Source organism: Staurois parvus, unplaced genomic scaffold (assembly GCF_062004578.1).
Source record: "Staurois parvus isolate SC_StPar_1 unplaced genomic scaffold, SC_StPar_1.0 ptg000562l, whole genome shotgun sequence".
Classification (NCBI taxonomy): domain Eukaryota; kingdom Metazoa; phylum Chordata; class Amphibia; order Anura; family Ranidae; genus Staurois; species Staurois parvus.
This window is the reverse complement of record NW_028318358.1, coordinates 9130344-9149233: the sequence shown is the minus strand read 5'-3', so window position 1 is coordinate 9149233 and position 18890 is coordinate 9130344. Positions and strand designations below refer to the sequence as shown.

The 18890-nt window shown below is 40.7% G+C and overlaps 1 protein-coding gene across 1 annotated transcript; it reads right to left on the bottom strand.

Moving 5' to 3' along the window:
• Positions 1-736: 736 nt before the first annotated feature.
• Positions 737-18179, bottom strand: LOC149450816 (cell division cycle-associated protein 7-like). The gene is made up of 7 exons (XM_089691354.1): positions 17967-18179; positions 16991-17071; positions 16726-16887; positions 4663-4806; positions 3851-4000; positions 928-1064; positions 737-779 (listed from the first exon to the last, which is right to left on the bottom strand). Exons 1-7 carry the CDS (start codon positions 18177-18179, stop codon positions 737-739), a joined length of 930 nt encoding a protein of 309 aa, XP_089547480.1.
• Positions 18180-18890: the final 711 nt, after the last annotated feature.

Here is an 18890-nt window from a genome sequence, read left to right as displayed (position 1 = left end):
AGGAAGTTTCAATGACACTTCCTGCAGCTCAGTAACTGGACAGCCCATATAGAGATCCTTTGTAAAAAAAAAAAAAAAAAAAAAAAAAAAGATGCACATTTTTTTGAAGGTAAAAAAATGTGCATTTGTTTTATTTATATTCTAACAGGAATGTGAACTCTGCTTTTAACGAGTCCAGGATTTAAAAAGAAGGATCCTGGTGCATCACAAGGCACATGTGAACATGGCTAATGGGAACCACAAGGGGCTAAAGAAGTTCAGAGCCTGGCACTGGGATTTCCTTCCAGAAAGTTACCAAGATTGTGATAATAAGCCATGTTATCATATTTACCAAGATAATGAGCCACGTTACCATATTTAAAGATCCCTATACACCACTGAATGTAAGGCTATGTGGATTACATCTGAAAGTTACATTTCACTTGATTAGGGACTCTAAAATGAAGCTAATTTTTTACATATTGATCCTAATAAACAAGCTGTCCTTGTTTTGCATTTACACACTTGAGGTACCCTCTTATTAGTAACTCATGCTAGATCCCAAAAGATGCAAGCACCATTGCACTAATGCTTACTTATACATCACTTTATACCAAAACAGTTGTAATAGTACTTCATTTCTACAAAATGTACTAGGAGAAAAACATTTTATTTAAAATTTCTCACAGAAAAGAGCAAGCAACATTAAAAACCAAGAAACATTAAAATCTAATGACAAGATAGTCTTCTGTCAAGTCTAAGGAGAGTCTTCATCACTTTGTTCATTTTTTCTCTGCAAGCTAAAGAAGAAACAGTTAACTAAGTATTTTAGAAGTCATCTGGCTGTGTGCATTAGTTACAACCATAACCACCACACACCAGAAGTATACTAAATTTGTGTGTAGATTACTGGAAAACATACTTAACCAAATGTTAGGAGCCATATACCTGTTAAGGTACGAATGGACATCACTATAGCCATGGTAACGGGCTAAAGGAAACAGAATACCGGTAGCACAGCGACCATCCCTCTGACGACAAAAACTGCAGTTACAGATCCCTCTGCAAGGGGGGCAGGTCCAGTCCTAAAATGAAGAAAAAAAAACCCAAACACCTCTGTCAATGATCCTGTTAGGCACATACATCTGGGCTAAACCATACCCAACCCAAGCTTTGCAGATTATTTTTCCCACCTGTGGCTACATATCTATAGGGCTTTTACCAAACATTTTTTTTAGGTTCCAAAAGCTAAAGATTTATTCCTCAGAAAAGTGACTCTGCATTCCTTGTAGAAATAAGAACACACATTAAAAATTTCTCCACCTAATGGATTTCAGTCTCAAAAAATGAGATACCAGCCTTGGCAGCAATACTTGAATGCAAAAATTGGTCCTGGAGGAGCCATGAAGTCCCTTTACTCCTCCAAAGGGATTCTGTTTACTTCTCAACAGCAGTCCTGACAAAGCTTGAATAGAAACGCTCAAGGAACCATGGCTGAAATCAATTGAGGTCCAAGATAGGTTCTTATTAAACAGAATGTCCAGTCCATTTCTTGATAGAAACTCAAGTTTCTAGTCATGGTTCTGAAATTGTGGCAGTTTGAAGCATAAACCAGCTTTACCAGGGGATTTATCCTAGTATCCCTCAAGCCTTCTTCACCAATTTATAGAGGCTATTGCAACCAAATATGCTGTCTTAGGGGAAAACCGACCTAAAATGTCGGTTTTCTAAGGGTTTAAAATAGTTCCCAAGCAACCCCTTTTTTTCCTAGGAAGGTCTTGTTTGAGTTTATGGAGCTCCACTTGGCTCCTCAGGATTTCAATTGGTAAAAAAAATTGTTTTAGGGTGGGAAATGCCCCTTAGTCTCTTGTTCAAATGCAAGACAGGTTTTAGGCCCCAGTCGGGGCTGATCTGTCAGCGTGTCCAAAAGAGTCTGGGACTTCAGGGGTGGGGGAAGGATCCACAGATGACAGAAAGGTCAGAAAGCCAACTAATTCCCCCCCCCCCCCCCCCCCTTCAACCTGGCCCTTTTAGGTTTTAGTCTTCAAGGTAGATTCTGTGTTTGTGCTGTAAACAGTAAATATTTGAATCCATCAGGAACCTGACAGGACAAAAGATAAAAGTAGCTGAAAATTGCTTCAAGGGTGGCCCTGTCCTCCTGCTCAGTATGTAAATGCAGCAATTTAAGCTCCAAACTTTTCTTGCTTTTGTAAGTGATAACTTATTGGTTTTGTATAGGTTGTGATTTTGCACCGAATTCCTTTCCTATGGAAAAGGAAGAGTATTTTCAAATATTGATTGAGCCTGTCAGGGCTCTCAGATTTTGATCAGAGGACCCTTCACCTGATACCATTTATGTCATCAAGTAGCACAGGGCTTAAGGTTGTCTGTATCCTTTTCCTGATCAACTTCCACAACTTTTCTATTCTAATTTTTCTTATTTTGGGTACATCTTTGCCAGGCTCATTTGGTAGGATTTCTAGGAGGTGGTTAACGAAAATATTATTAAAATATATATCTTTAAGAAACTGAAGAGTGTACTGCCATTCTCTTAATGCACTACTATAGCTTACCAGCAGGGGAAATGGGACACTAATATTGCTGTGCAAGGTGGACAGGGATAGCACCTTTAAATACTTTCATATGGAGGAAAGTTTAAGCTGCATCATGAAATAAGAAATAGCAACACTAGCCCAGCCTTTTAACCAGGATGCCCAGGCACCATGGGGTGCCTTCAGGTTTCCTCAGTGGTACCTTAAAAAAAAGTAAAAAAAAAAAAAAAAAAAAAAAAAAAAAAAAGAAGGTCTACACAAAGCCACAGGTTTTCATTGTGCATTATAACAAAAGGAGATGGGTGGGCACCTGCACTGTATCCTTGTTTGCCCCTCCTCTGCCCCTCTCTATCAGCACTGAGTTACATTAGCTGAGTGAGGGAAGGAAACACTGGAAAACTAGTCAGTACCAGTATAAAAGTGTATTTACTTTAAAATAATAAAATCACCGCCAACGTTGGGTGTCCTACATGTGTGGGTGTTGCTGCATTATGTAAAACTATTAGTTTGCTAATTAGGGGAAAAAAAAAAAAAAAAAAAAAAAGTGAGAAACTCTGGTCTAGCCAACGTAGCAGGCTCTGCAACCCCAGGAGAACCAGACTACACTTCACCTGTTGCAAATAAGTCTAATGCCAAGTCATGAATCTTACTATAGAGAGACAAGCTTCAAAAGATTTCTATGACTGGGGATGTTTCATATTTGCATAAAGAGAGGCTGCACTAAAAATACAGCGAGTAAAATAAGTATTGAACAGGTCACCATTTTTCTCAGCAAGTATTTTTCTAAAGGTGCTATTGAAATTACATTTTCACCACATGTGGGTAACAACCCATACATACAAAGAAACTACAACAAATAAAGTTCAGAAATTAAGTTGTGTAATAAAATGGAAGGACACAGGGAAATGCTAAATGAAATTTAATACTTTGTACAAAATCCTTTGTAATGACCGCTTCAAGGACATCTCCTGTATGGCCCATGCTTCCACACAGTCTTCAAAATTCTTGAAGGTACCGTGGGCCTCTATGAACCCTGATCTTTTAGTGCTTTGTTTATTGAAGCAGTCATTACTGGCAAAGGATTTTATACAAAGTATTAAATAAATTTCAGTTAGCATGTTCAAATACTTTTTCCTTGTGTCATTCCATTTTATTTACACAACTTAATTTTTGAACTTTGCTTTGTTCAGGCCACTTGTGGACAGCTCTTTTCTGGTTGCATTACAGATCAAGTAGTGGTGAACAAGCAAACCCTCCAGTAGCTAATGTATATTTTATCTGAGGGATACCATTAAGAGACTCTTACTGAGGTTACTCACAGGATCTAGAAGAGCTTTGCGTACATCTTCGCCATATCTGTTCCTCAGACATGGACCACAGAACTGTCCTTGGACTCCTCTACACTCTACATTGCGGCAGTTTGTCTTTGTATCTATAGTTTTCTGTCGGCATTGATGGCAGGTAGAACCCTAAATACACAAATGAAAAGTAAACTCAGAGAGCTAGAGAAAATATATATATATATATATATATATATATATATATATATATATATATATATACATATATATACACACACACATAATTATAATGTGTGTGTGTGTGTGTGTGTGTGTGTGTGTGTGTGTGTGTGTGTGTGTGTGTGTGTGTGTGTGTGTGTATACATATATATATATATATATATATATATATATATATATATATATATATATATATACACACACACATGTGTATATATATATATATATACACATACACATATATATATACATATACACACACATTATAAGTGTGTATGTATGTATGTATGTATGTATGTATGTATACACACACACACACACACACACACACACACATAAATAAATGGAGGAAGAAAGAAAGAGAAAGGAGGAAGAGAAAGAAAGAAAGAAAGAAAGAAAGAAAAAAAAAAAAAGAGAAAGGAGGAAGAGAAAGAAAGAAAAAAAAGAGAAAGGAGGAAGAGAAAGAAAGAAAAAGAGAAAGGATGAAGAGGAAGAAAGAGGAGGAGAAGGAGTCTGAATTCAAGGAGAACAAGTTGTCAAAATTATCTCAAGATGCTTGGACACTACAAGGACTGTAAATATCAATAGAGAACACTAAATAAGCTACTCACAAGCACTGTGTTGTACACCTTTTCCTTCACATTGTCAGCCACATTCTTCAGGTCATCCTCAGTAATTTCCTCTACTGGACGAACAACATGGGGAATAGTATGAATGCTAGGCCGACTGCTTCGCCGCCTTCTTGTTGGTTCTCTCTTAAAATTTGGAGGGAGAATACAATAAAGTGTTAAAATCGGGTAGTTTACAGTAAATGAAATATTTTTACTCCTATGGTTTTATCAATGACAAAACAAAAAGGCACTTTGAAAGCCTTGACCCAGTGATGTCACTTTTCTCTGAGTTTGATGGGCAGAAAAATCCTTAGAGAATGTAATCAAGGCAAATCCAGCAGTTGGGTAGCGTGGAAACACAAGATCCACCTTCTGCAGCAAGTGCCCGGGATGCTGCTCACCTATGAGTAAGTCAGCAGAGCACCCATTGCATGCAGGTTGCAGAGTGTCTTCGAGAGATTTAATTTCCATTTTCTCAAGATTCAAAACCATTGCTACAAATACCCTTTGTATCTGCAGTTAAACCACACACACACACACACACACACACACACACACACACACACACACACACACACACACACACACACACACACACACACACACACACACACCTTAAGGGATTAAAACAAAAAGAACAGAATACCATTTTTCATTTATTTTATTTATTGAAGAAGCGTGCAGCATCACCACTTGGTAATTTGGGTTCTCGGTTCTGTGCCTCAACTCCAAAAATAACCTTCGCCCCTCTGGAAAACCTGGTTGAGAGAGTTACTGCAAGAACCTATAGGAACACAAGTGTGGCTACCTTTAACTCAACTGTGAATTTGTATCAGAAAGTGAGACAAGACCGTTTAGAACACAAAGTATTGGGTTAGAGTAAATGGTAGTTTGAGCATAAATGAGCACACAGAAGGTAGGTTCAGACAGACAGCATAATCACTATGCCAAAGTAACTTAGAATAGAGGTCTATACCACTAGACTGAAATTAAATCCTGAATCAGCAATAAACAGTGCATACAAGCACAAACTGCAATGTGAATAATACTACTGTAAATCTAGCCTAGCATGTACTTTAGCAGGAGGATTAGGATATGGTGCAAAGTCCCCTGAGGAGGTACTTAGCTTAAACAATAGGTAAAAGATCTCCGTAAGAGGAAAAAAAAAAAAAAAAACAAAAAAACAAAAAACAAAAAAAACACCCCACACAAGAGTAATGGTTATTGTCCCTATTAAAAACAAACAAACATTCTCCTTTGGAAGAGCAGAAAGTGCTCTACACATTGTGCTAGGCAGTTTCTCGGTTCTCCAAGCACAGCAGCCACAGCACCAGCACTGTGGATGTATGTACAACTCCATAGCATGCACCAGCATTCAGACACTGGCAATAACTAAGGAGGTTTTTTTTGGCTGGGGAAATCATCCCTAAGCAGGGCAAATGAGAGCATAGCAAGAATAAAAACCAAGTTACAGAAGAGTAACACCCATGAAGCTGAGGATATAGTGGCATTGCCATGACAAGTACACTTTAAGCAGGTTCCACCAGATGTAAGCCAGTACTGAATAGCTCTACTGGGGTCATTCTTCAAATTCAGGACCCTCCATTTTAAATGAGCATTCTGTCCTGTAGCATACCCTGCTGAAGTCTTGTTCCAAGTGAATTTTTAACGACATTCATGGCAGAAAAGACCCATTCTGCCTCTGCTGTTGAAACACCAACTGTGCACATCATCTCCACAACCTTCAATATATTACACAGAGTAGATGGTTTTGATGACAACATTGTATAATAAGCAGGCAAAGCTTATGTTTTTATTTTTGAAAATTTTCATGTGTGCCTTAAGGCCACAAAACTCTTAAGGATAGCCAACTTTTCTTCAGCTGAGAAAAGAATGCCAAAATAATCCAGCAATTCCTCAAGGTCACCTTTGCCATATGTATATATGTCACGTACCTGGATAGTGAGCCTGATGTGAAGAGGCAGGCTTCCCGTACAACTCCGGCTCAAGGACTGCACAGTGGGGTACGAGTGCCTGAGATCAGTCCGGTAATAGCAGGTGAGCTGATGAGTTGCAGGCAAGGAGCAGGGTTCTGATGTAGCCATGGATACTGGAGCGCAGCGTGCTGAGGATGCAGGATCAGACGAGCCGGGTTCGGTATCGGTCAGGCAGATCAGGCTTACAGCGGCAGGAGGAAGAGTAGTCAGGTCACAGGCCAGGTCAGCAACCGAAGATCAGACAGGAGCAGAGACAGAAGAATAATCCAAGATAAGCCAGGAGGTCAGGGCAGGAAACAATCAAGCGGAGATCCGGAACAGGCTGGTTCGGTATCAGGAGACAATCACAGGAATCAGGGAACATGAGCAGGGAAAATACCATAAGGCAATGGGACAACTACTGCAGCCAGTTTAAATAGCCCTTTTGGCATCAGCATTAGTGAAAAGCACGCACCGGCATGTGCGAGTGCGCATGCGCACACCGATGTCCAAGTGCACATCTGTTTGACTGGTAAGGACTCTGCGCATGCGCCTATTTGTGCGCCGTGGAACTTCACCTGCACTATGGGCAGGCCTTCCGACAATATAGCTTTTCTCTGCCCAGGTGTAGTCAAAAGACTTGAAATCCACGGGATGGCAAAAAAAAAAAAAAAAAAAAAAAAAAAAAAGGAATCTTTCATCAATGTAATCTAATTTCAAATTGGCTGTATGTTACATATGCTTGCAGCTGGTGGGCACTGGCCTGACAATTAAATTTCCCAACCCCCAGCACACTGATCTCCAAATTTCCTCTCCTCTGGGTGGTACAGTTTAACTGCATCATGTGTTCGCAAAGATCAAGCTTCAAGCCAGTCAGCCTTAATGCACATTTCTCAAGAGCAGGCTTCACATCTAGTATCAGTAACTCATTTGACTGAAAACATTATGACAGCTGAGATGCAGGCTCAAGAATCTCTCAGCACCAACCTCGCCAAGATGTAAAACAGTTTGCAAGTTTTGCTGCATTTTAGGGCCCTTTTACTTGAAACCCATCTTGCTTCTTTAATGTCACTGACGTGAGCAGAGCTTTTTTCTATTACTTTTGCATCTCTTCGCCTTTTAGGACTATTCCAGTAGAACTTATAAATTTCAAAAGTCTTCAAAACAATGTAAGGAGTCTTGTGTGCTATGCAGTGTACAGGCAATAGAATGTCACTAGCTGTGCTGCTACACCACCTTTTGATCCCATCATTACAGCAGCACCATCAAAATTTACAGAGATACAGGTGAAACTCGAATAATTAGAATATCGTGCAAAAGTTCATTTATTTCAGTAATGTAACTTAAAGGTGAAACTAATATATGAGAGACTCATTACATGCAAAGCAAGATAGTTCAAGCTGTGATTTGTCATAATTGTGATGATTATGGCTTACAGCTCATGAAAACCCCAAATCCACAATCTCAGAAAATTAGAAGATTGTGAAAAGGTGCAATATTCTAGGCTCAAAGTGTCCCACTCTAATCAGCTAATTAAGCCATAACACCTGCAAAGGGTTCCTGAGCCTTTAAATGGTCTCTCAGTCTGGTTCAGTAGGAATCACAATCATGGGAAAGACTGCTGACCTGACAGTTGTGCAGAAAACCATCATGGACACCCTCCATAAGGAGGGAAAGCCTCAAAAGGTAATTGCAAAAGAAGTTGGATGTTCCCAAAGTGCTGTATCAAAGCACATTAATAGAAAGTTATATGGAAGGGAAAAGTGTGGAAGAAAAAGGTGCAGAAGCAGCAGGGATGACCGCAGCCTGGAGAGGATTGTCAGGAAAAGGCCATCCAAAGGTGTTGGGGACTTTCACAAGGAGTGGACTGAGGATGGAGTCAATGCATCAAGAGCCACCACACACACAGATGGATCCTGGACATGGGCTTCAAATGTCGTATTCCTCTTGTCAAGCCGCTCCTGAACAACAAACAACGTCAGAAGCGTATTACCTGGGCTAAAGAAAAAAAAAAAAAAGACCTGGTCTGTTGCTCAGTGGTCCAAAGTCCTCTTTTCTGATGAGAGCAACCTTTGCATCTCATTTGGAAACCAAGGACCCAGGAGTATGGAGGAAGAATGGAGAGGCACACACTGCAAGATGCTTGAAGTCCAGTGTGAAGTTTCCACAGTCTGTGTTGATTTGGGGAGCCATGTCATCTGCTGGTGTTTGTCCACTGTGCTTCATTAAGTCCAGGGTCAATGCAGCCATCTACCAGGAGATTTTGGAGCACTTCATGCTTCCTTCCGCAGACGAGCTTTATGGGGATGCTAAAAAAACAAAAAAAAGAAAGCGCCAATCAACAGTATCAATCCTCTCCAGCAGCAAACCTTTAACCCAAAATATTGGTAAAATATAAAAAATCAGCAATTGGAATGCGCTAAAATATATCAAAATTAATATCACAAATATGGGTATAAAAGTCCCAACATTATAAATACAAAAAACTTTTCAGTGAAAATAATCCATAAATTTCGTGCATATAAGTGTATAGAAGAAATGTCCAACACCCCAAAAACAGAAAATTTTCTTCTTTAAACATGTAATTCCACCGTGCTTTATCCACCACCAAATGAATGGAATAAACTCACCAGAGCTCAATGCTGATTAGATTATAAATCAGCACAAGCGCGTTTGCTCTGGGAGCGATGAATAAGTAGATCATGAAGCAGCACTCTATAGTAAAGACACTTCCAGATAGCAGGAACAATACTCTGCAGTGATTTTGAGGTATAGCCAAGACTCCTTATAAAACGATCATCCTCCAAATGTATAGTAACATCACTCAAAAATAAAGAAAAGGCATGATGGTGCAGCAAGTAAGAACCATTAAAACTTTTATTTCAATCGCATCCTACTCACAAAATAAAGTGTCCACCTGACACTGGTATAGCAAACGATCAGATATACGGAATGGACGAGCCCCGTTCACCGCGGACACCTCGCCGACAGCTTCAGGGAACGTCCTGACGTCATCCAATAAGCTCCGCCCTACGCGTTTCGTCACTCTGACGTCCTCACGGAGCGGCAAGTCTGTGTTGATTTGGGGAGCCATGTCATCTGCTGGTGTTTGTCCACTGTGCTTCATTAAGTCCAGGGTCAATGCAGCCATCTACCAGGAGATTTTGGAGCACTTCATGCTTCCTTCCGCAGACGAGCTTTATGGGGATGCTGACTTCATTTTCCAGCAGGACTTGGCACCTGCCCACACTGCCAAAAGCACAAAAACCTGGTTCAATGACCGTGGGATTACTGCGCTTGATTGGCCAGCAAACTCACCTGACCTGAACCCCATAGAGAATCCAAGAGAAAGATGAGACATGAGACTGAACAATGCAGAAGAGCTGAAGGCCGCTATTGAAGCATCCTGGTCTTCCATAATACCTCAACAGTGCCACAGGCTGATAGCTTCCATGCCCCGCCGCATTGAGGCAGTAATTGCTGCAAAAGGGGCCCAAACCAAGTACTGAGTACATATGCATGCTTATACTTTTCAGAGGTCCAATATTGTTCTATGTACAATCCTTGTTTTATTGATTTCATGTAATATTCTAATTTTCTGAGATTGTGGATTTGGGGTTTTCATGAGCTGTAAGCCATAATCACCACAATTATGACAAATCACGGCTTGAACTATCTTGCTTTGCATGTAATGAGTCGTCTCATATTAGTTTCACTTTTTAAGTTGCATTACTGAAATAAATGAACTTTTGCACGATATTCTAATTTTTCGAGTTTCACCTGTAAGCATTGGACCAGGCTGTTCTGGAGACCTCAGATGTTGCATATCCAAAGACAGATTTTTTTAAACCTTTAACAATCGCATCCAGCACAACCGCAGCATGTGCATGCTCCACTGGGACAAGGTCTACAAATGTTGTATAAGGTTTCCCTTCATTGACAACCCTAAGCAGCACACTTTCCTGTTCAATCATGGCACTATCTGTGCTGCCATCTGCAATAATACAGATAAACCTTGAATTTCTGATAATCTCTGATGTCCTGTCAGATTATTTCTGCTTCACATTTGATGAATTCAGCAGCTTTTCCATGATTAGTGTAGTTTCTCCCTATATCCACTCCTTCCTTTATTATTGCTCGGCACAACATATCCATGTTGGAAAGAGACTTCCCTTGGTTTTGCAATTCTGTATGCATAAGAAGAAAAAAAAAAGAAAAAAAAAAAAAAGAAGGGGTTCTTTTCTCTCTCCTTCAGCTTTTGTAGTGCTTTAACAATGGGCTGCGCTGACTGAACTGCAGAACTGGCACTGCTACTTCTGTACTTGTTGATGCCTTAGGCTGAACAAGTGTTTCAATGCAAAATTTATCACAACTGCTTACAAAGACATTCCTAACAGATCCAGAGTGACTTATTTCTATGGTAGGGTATTTTAAGCAAAATTTCACAGTAAATCTTTTCCCTCACTCCCCTTCAAAACAAACCAAGGCCAGGAATCCTTCCAGTTAGGTTGAAATAGTCTTCAGTCTCTGCATCATACTTTGTCTTAATACAGAAGTAGGATTTGGGCTTCTAATATCACAGGGACTGTGGCTCAGAGACACATTGGCCACATCTTGTTTGGCGGTTTTCTTGAAGCCAAAATTAAGGAGACTGAGATGACATCATGCTACAACAAAAATACTATGAAACCTGCCTTCCTGGGCAAACTGGATTCTATTCTTAGTAGACCTCAACACTAATGAATTTTTGCTTCTCATGAATCTTACAAAAATAAAAAGCTGGATTTTGCATTTTTCCTAGGAGAGCTGCAAAGGACAGAAGTAAAAAAAAAAAAAAAAAAAAAAAAAGTTTCAAATACAAAATTAGCACTTTATTAAAAATGTGAAATTCTAGCACAAAATATCAATAGCCAAAGTGAATATCAATCTGTCTAAAATGGTGAAACTCACTTGACAGGCAGAGATACAGTCATTAATCCATACAACTGCACACACCTACACAGTCACTTACCCATACATGCACATAATCACCTTTCAGGAAATCATGCATTAGGGACAAGATTAAAAGGGGCATTCATGCCTTGAAAATACCTAGCGATAAAAAATACCTAGCGATAAAAAACACCTAGCGATAAAAAACAATCTTTCAGTAGCATTAAAATTCAGACAGTTCTCTTTTTTGCATAAAAAGTCAAAATTTACCCAACACAATATCTGGCTTTTATAAAAAAAAAAAAAAAAAATTAGACCACTCATTCAGTTCACTATGGATTTTCATTGGATGCATCTTCCTTTAAATGGCTTTGTCAAGATGGAAAATATTAAGAGTTGATGTGTTCTATTAGGCATAGGTGATTTTAGGAATGTCTGTGGCATTTAAAAATGAAAAGGGGCTTTATGTAAAACGTAAACTTGCAGGGAGGGGAGAGACCTTGCAGCATGACGACCACTGAATGGGTGCTCATCAGGAAAGGGGAGTGTCAAGCTCTAACACTCAGCAGAAGCACATCTGCTGAGCAAGTACAATCAGGTGTCACCCCAATGAGGGGAAAGGGGGGGAAAAACAAAACCAAAAAAAAAAAACAAAAAACCCACACACCAGATCATGCAGTGGAAAACAAAATTCACCTTGTCCAAAGAAAGCATATCTTGTGCTCAGTTTAAAATCATGCTGGAGTTTAGGTCACAAGGGAATGGTTTGCTACAAATTCATAGAACATGGTATAAATGGTCAACCAACATTGGTACTTGGAAATTATGAAAAAGTTACAGGAGTCTGTTCAAAGAGATGATTTCTGGCCTGACATGTTGATTCTCCACCAAGACAATGCTCCTGCACATGTGTTTGAGTTCCTGGCCCAACTGCTTGGGGGACCTTCCTCCCAAAGGCCTGGCCCTGGCTGGAGATCAGGTGCAGACAGTAATGTTGGACAAAAAAGGTAGAGAACCTCGACCAGTTTGCTGTCCTACAGAATTGCTCCAGGGTGGTGACCACTTTTTCTGCCCATGTAGCTGCTGAAGCCTTAGAGTGTGCCTTTAGACCCTGGGGAGGAGGCAGTTGCATGATTCCATAGCATGCCACAATGACTAGCTTAAGCCCCCTAGCTAAGGTGTTCTTGGAAGCCTGCTTCTCTGTTTCCCTGTATACAGAACAAACAAGGCCTCTGATTTAAACTGGCTCATCACTTCCAGGCATCTAAACAAGCACCTTCTGACATTCAGGAGGCTCAGATCTTGCTCCTTACTGTTGGAGGGTGCGCTACAGAAGGAGGGAAATTCTATGTCTTGAGATTTGTGAAATCACAGAGTGACTTTCGGTATGAAGCCTGGGTCTGTCTGTAAAATTAATCTGTCATCCATAACAGTTAGGAAAGGTACTGTAACCAATAGAACCCAAGTCTCCTATTCTGCAGGCGGTGTTGATGGCCACCAAGATAAGTCTTCAATGTCAGCATTTGTAGGGAGACCTCATACAGTGGCTCAAATGGGGATTTGATGATGCCCCTTAGCCCTATTGATAGGTCTCAAACATTTCCAAGATTTGGCCAGTTTGCCCTTGCTCACCTCTCTGAAAAACCTGGAAATTAGGGAGTCATCTTGCAAAGTCTGTTCAAGATACAGAGAAGGCTGCCATTTGTACTTTAAAGTACAAAGGAGCTAGTCCTAACTATTTTGGAATTCTTACAGTAAAAAGGTGTAGAAAAAAAAAAAAACCAAAAAAAAAAAAAAAAAAGTGTCCATTTTTATCCTACCATTTTTCAAGCACCAAGATCTGAACTTCTTCCATATCTCTAGTATGTGGCTTCCTAGCACTCAGTAATGTTACAACTTTGTCCAAGAGCCCTCTTGCTTTCAAAATTTCTTCAGAAGCCAAGCTGTCCATTTGAATTTTCCTGGCTTGAGGTGGTGAAAGGTCCCTGCTGCATCAGATCCTCTCAGAGGGAGTGACCAAGGCTGCTCTGCTAAAAGGCAGAGAAGTTTTGAAAAGCAAACTCTAGGGCCAAAATGGTGTGATCAAAAATTAACATTGTCTGTTCCTGTAGAAACGTTTTCAGAACTTGGGAGATCAGATGAACTGGGGAGAAGGTGTAGCACTTCACAAAATTCCAGGGATTCAGAAGAGCATCGACCACCGGGGCTGGATCTTGCAGATTTGGCGAATAGAAAAGATCCACATTTGCATTCCTGGCTGATGCATATAGATCTAATTTCTGGCGTTCCTCCAATGCTCTACAAACACTTGCAGCTCCCATTCTTCCTGTGGGAATTCCTGGCAACTGCCACTTTTTTGTGGTCCCCTTTTAGGTGAACCGCCGATAGGGATAAAAAGATTTTCCACCCACAAGCAGATCTGATATCCTTCATGCCCAAGGGTAAAACAAATCTCAACGCCAAAGCACAATTTTGCTACTTTGACACGTGTTAGCATAACTGTACACATCACCACAACTACTTTGTGCATCCAGGTGGATTATACCACATTTATACATTTTTATTCCAGGACAAATTGGGCTTTTATTTGGATGTAAATGGTAATCTGATTGATTGATTTTTTTAACTAACAAAAGGAAAACTGGCCCAAAATAAAAAGAAAACAAAAAACCAAACACTAACCCTGGCACACACTTTTTCCCTCTCTGGAAAGGACAGATACAATGCATTTCTCCTCCATTCAGAGAGAGAAAAGGCTAACGGGCTTCACAGTGACAGCCAGTCAGAGGCTATCATAGCGATCAGGTGACCTAGAATCAGGAGGTTCCAGGACCCAATTGTTAGAACAAGACCCGAGGCTGTCAGCGACACCCCGGTCTTTGTGCTGGGAGCATGCCATGCAGCACACTCCCAGCACAAACAGGTACACAAATTAGCAGCCCCACAGGAAAAAAAAAGACAAAAAAAGACCAAAACAAAAAGACCATTTCTGTGAGGCCGCCAATTTGTGTACGGTCAGCGCCAAGTGGCTAAGGATGGACTCTTGGTGCCCCTTTGTTTATATATGCTACTGCGGTTGAATGGTTGGACAGGATGCCCCCTTACCTAGTCCTGAAAATAGGATATTTCTGTCGCTACTGCCATAAGCTCCCTCCAATTTGAAAAGGCATGGGCTTCTTCTAGGGTCCACTTTCCTTGGACTGGCCACCCTTCTTCATGGGCTCCCCAGCTCCATCTGCTCACATCTGTCATTAGCTTCTACGATATTGGAAGCTACTAAAGTAACCCCTGATTAAAATGTGTGGGGTCTCTCCACCACAATGCCCTCTTTGTTGGAAGTAGTATCTTCCTGTCCAGGTCCTCCTGTCCCTATACTTGCAGAAGAAAGGATTGCAAGGGCCTTAGATGGAGTATGGCACACTGAAAGGCTGGAATTGCTAATGCCATCAAGCCCAGTAGCAACATGAGTTCAGACTAACAGTGGCTGATTGTTTTGTAGAACTCACACTCTCCTAATTAGATACAGAATCTTCTCTTCTGGAAGTACAGTCTTGATCTTCAGACTGTAGATAGTATCCTAGAAAACAGGATATTCTGGGTGAGATAGATTGGACTTGTCCAGGTTGAGAATCCACTCCAGGGACCTCAGCCACTGTTGAGCTTGAGTAAGATTTTCCATCAACGGTGCTTCCCTGGGGGCCACAAACTGAGTCATCCTGATAAAGGTGCTACTATCAGACCAGCCTCAAAAGGTGCCAGAGCTTTCATAAATATTCTTTGTGAAGATGTTAGGCCAAAAGGGAGTCCTTCCAAATGGGGACCTTCGGCAGTCCCTCAGGGAACATGTCCCTTCTAGATGCAGAATACATAATAACTGGACATGGGCCTGAGGGACTGCTTTAAAGACGGAATAGGCAATGTGTTTCCTGATTGGAGGGAAGAGTGCCATCTCTCAAGTGCTGGCCTGGAAGACAACTGGAGGGAAAAAAAAAAAAAATATTGCAGAAAATTTCCAGCAGTGGCACAGTGGTCTAGGAAAGTGCGTCACTTTACAAGGGGGTTACTTTGAAGTTAAGTTGCTAGTGTATAGGAAAGAAACTCAGTCCATTCTGGAAATTAAAAATGGTCACACCTCGTATTTCTGCAGTTCGTTTAAGCTGCTTCACTCAAAGTTACATCTGCACTCTGCTTTCTAAGTATGGACTTGCCATGTGAATTGTGGGGAATGCACTGCCTCTAAAAACTTAGAATAGTATTTATGAACTCTGTGCCAGCAACATTGTGCAGCAGTCTTATACATTAAGCTATGTTGGGGAAGAGCACTTCTGCCTTGCAGAACTAGGTTGAATCCAAACCACAATACTAACTGCAGGAGGTTTAGATGTTCTCCCCATGTTAGCATGGTTTTCCTCCCACACACCAAAGACATGCTTGTAAGGCAATTGGCTCCTGTATAAATGGGCTATAAGATCTAGAATATGTATAATATGCAAGGTGTTGTGTACATTGCCAGAGCCATATAAATACCTGTAACAAAATGAACAGCAAGGCTCAAGTAAAACACCTGTAGGAAGAGTTATGCATCATGCCAGAGCCAACAATAGTGTTGCTTCTTCTATGGTACATTGCAGTCAAAACACACACACACACACAATGTGAAGATGTAGAAACAAATGCATGCAAAACTGCAAATGCACAATCCTACCTGGATACAAAGTAGTATCTTTTAGAATCTTAAAGTGGAGTTTGGCGGCACGACTGGACTAGAGAGGATGGTGGACACACATGAACATAAGTCTTAGCCATGAGGAACAGACAAGGCCTGGGCCTGCTTAGCTGCAGAGATTGGCAGTAGGCCTTGGAGCACATGATCTACTTTTACTTGTACACATCACACATCCACTGAAGACCATTTACAGCCAAGGGCACAAATTAAATGGAATCATAAACTACTGTGCAGCTTAGGGTTATATTTAGTTCTTAGTTTAATGCTGCTTCTGGGGAACAGGGGTGGGTAAAAAGGGAGAAATCCTAACATATATATCCAAGAATTGTCAAACAGTTGCTCAAATTATCACTCTGGCTATTCAACCGTTTATTGAACAGTTGCCATTTAATGCTTGTATTAAGGGGTATACACAAACACACCACTCACGTCTTCCAACAACTGATCCTCCAGGCTCTGATCATCTTTGTCCTTATCTGGTGAGGAGGGCAGTTCTGTTCCCATAGAGCGAGTCACACGTCGAGCGGCACGCTCTGGATTTCTCCTTGGTTCAGCTGCTACCAGTGAAACCCTGGAGCGTCTGGAGTACTTCTAAAGAAGAAACCAATTTTACTCAAAAAAAAAATCCAACAAATACAATCCCTGCTAAACATACATTTGCAACTGAATGTACAAGACTGTAAAATGCATTTACCGGAGTCCTATGGTTCTCATTATTGAAATCTGGCTCAAGGCGTCCAGGCATTTTCTCCAAATCTGCCATGAGCTTGGCCAGCTACAAGGTTGGAAAAAAAAAAAAAAAAAAATTTAATTTTAAAAGTAGGTACTGTAGTACACCAAAACCAACTGTATAGGTTACTCTGTCTTTTTGCGTCACAAAGCAAGTACACTATAAATATAAGAAATTTTACTCTTGGATGAAAATTACCGTACAAAGCATGCTTTAAGTCAACATTTATACAAAATAGGTCCTTCATTAAAAGCAGTTGTCGCCAGCAGCAATGATGTATTTCTATTATCTATTGCAGGGAAATCAACCCATTTCACTTTTGTAATAGGACATCTTGTCTACTGTACAACTGAAATTCGTTAAAAACGGTCACATCTTAAGTCTACTCTGAAGTATACTGTGTGCCCTAGAACAGATTCCTGAAAGGAATGTCACGTTTTGTAGTGCCAGTGGTAGTTCATTATGCAGCATCAAGGCTATACACAAGGCCTCATGCATATGGGCGATTTTGCCTCTCAATGTCAAATCCAAGTGTTTCAGGGGACCTGGGAAGAGCAGGAATGGTGTAAAACATAATCCCAAATGCCAGCACTGGTCTGTACTGTGTGCAGCTGCTACATTTTTCAGCCCATCAATATTCTGCAGGGTGCTGGCAGTGAAACAGTACACTGCATTAGTGCAGTCCATGTATCAAAACCCCCCCCCCCCCCCCAAAAAAAAAACCCTTTGGATTTGATGCTGAGGGGCCAAACTGCCTGTGAGCACATAGCTCAATAGTTACCCACAAGATACATTATAGTAAAAACGTTAGCCCGGTCCTCACTTTAAACAAAACATCTGGGAAGTAAAAAAAAAAAATAAAAAAAATAATATAAGCCAAACAAACAAAACGTTGCCATTGTTCCAACTTAGGCTTGCTGCCCAGCTGTCTAGTACAAACCATGGCTTTGTTATCCTCAATATTTTTGGCTCTTCTCTGCAGAAATTCATTTGGTGGCTCTTCCTCAGAATCACTTGATGGAACCACGGGAGGCTTCTCAAATTCTTCAGTATCCTCACTGCTGTCAGAAGAGTACTGCACCTTCTTCAGGGCTACTCTCAGCGAGTACCTTTTTCCTTGTGGTGGCCCAGAGGCACTTAATGACTTTGGCATTGTGACCTATAAAAAGCAGAATCAGTGTTTTCAGGTATATTTAACAGCATTTCAGGACACATGGTTGAGCTTCAGCAGCCACAAAAAGGTCCACAATTATAGTCTATTTTTTATAGAACAGGGAATGGTAAAACCATTGCCAGTTTAATTTGCCATCTGTATCCCATTTGAGAGATTTATTTTCACCTACTGTCTTGTAGACAACAGGAAATGAGAATACAAAAAAAAATTTAAAAAATGGAAATCCCATTCCAGACAGCTGACCAGACCAAGATAAAAACAAACCCCCCCCCCCCCAAAAAAAAACAAAAAAAAAAAAAAAGTAATGTTCAGCTTTAATGGTAGCATTGGTAACTGTCCCCCACTGGCTATAAGACCAAAAACTAAAGCCCCATACACACAGGCAATAGATCAGCACAAATCAGACAACTTTTAACATGTGTGCACAGCTGCTTGTTCAATAGAAGCGGATCTCAAAACTAGCTTTTGTTGAAGTAAGCTGGAAAACCAGCAACCGATCAGCATCTGATAAGCACTTGCAATCAATGGGTCTGGTCCCCGTCAGGAAACAATAACAGCGTGGGAAATATCTTTACTAACATTGCATAGTTAGTAGTGACCTCCATTTTTCATTCAGCCCGTGGGGACAGTTAGCTACCTTTCTGGCATATATGGTGGATCCCGACATGCTTATCCTTACGGAGCCTGGGC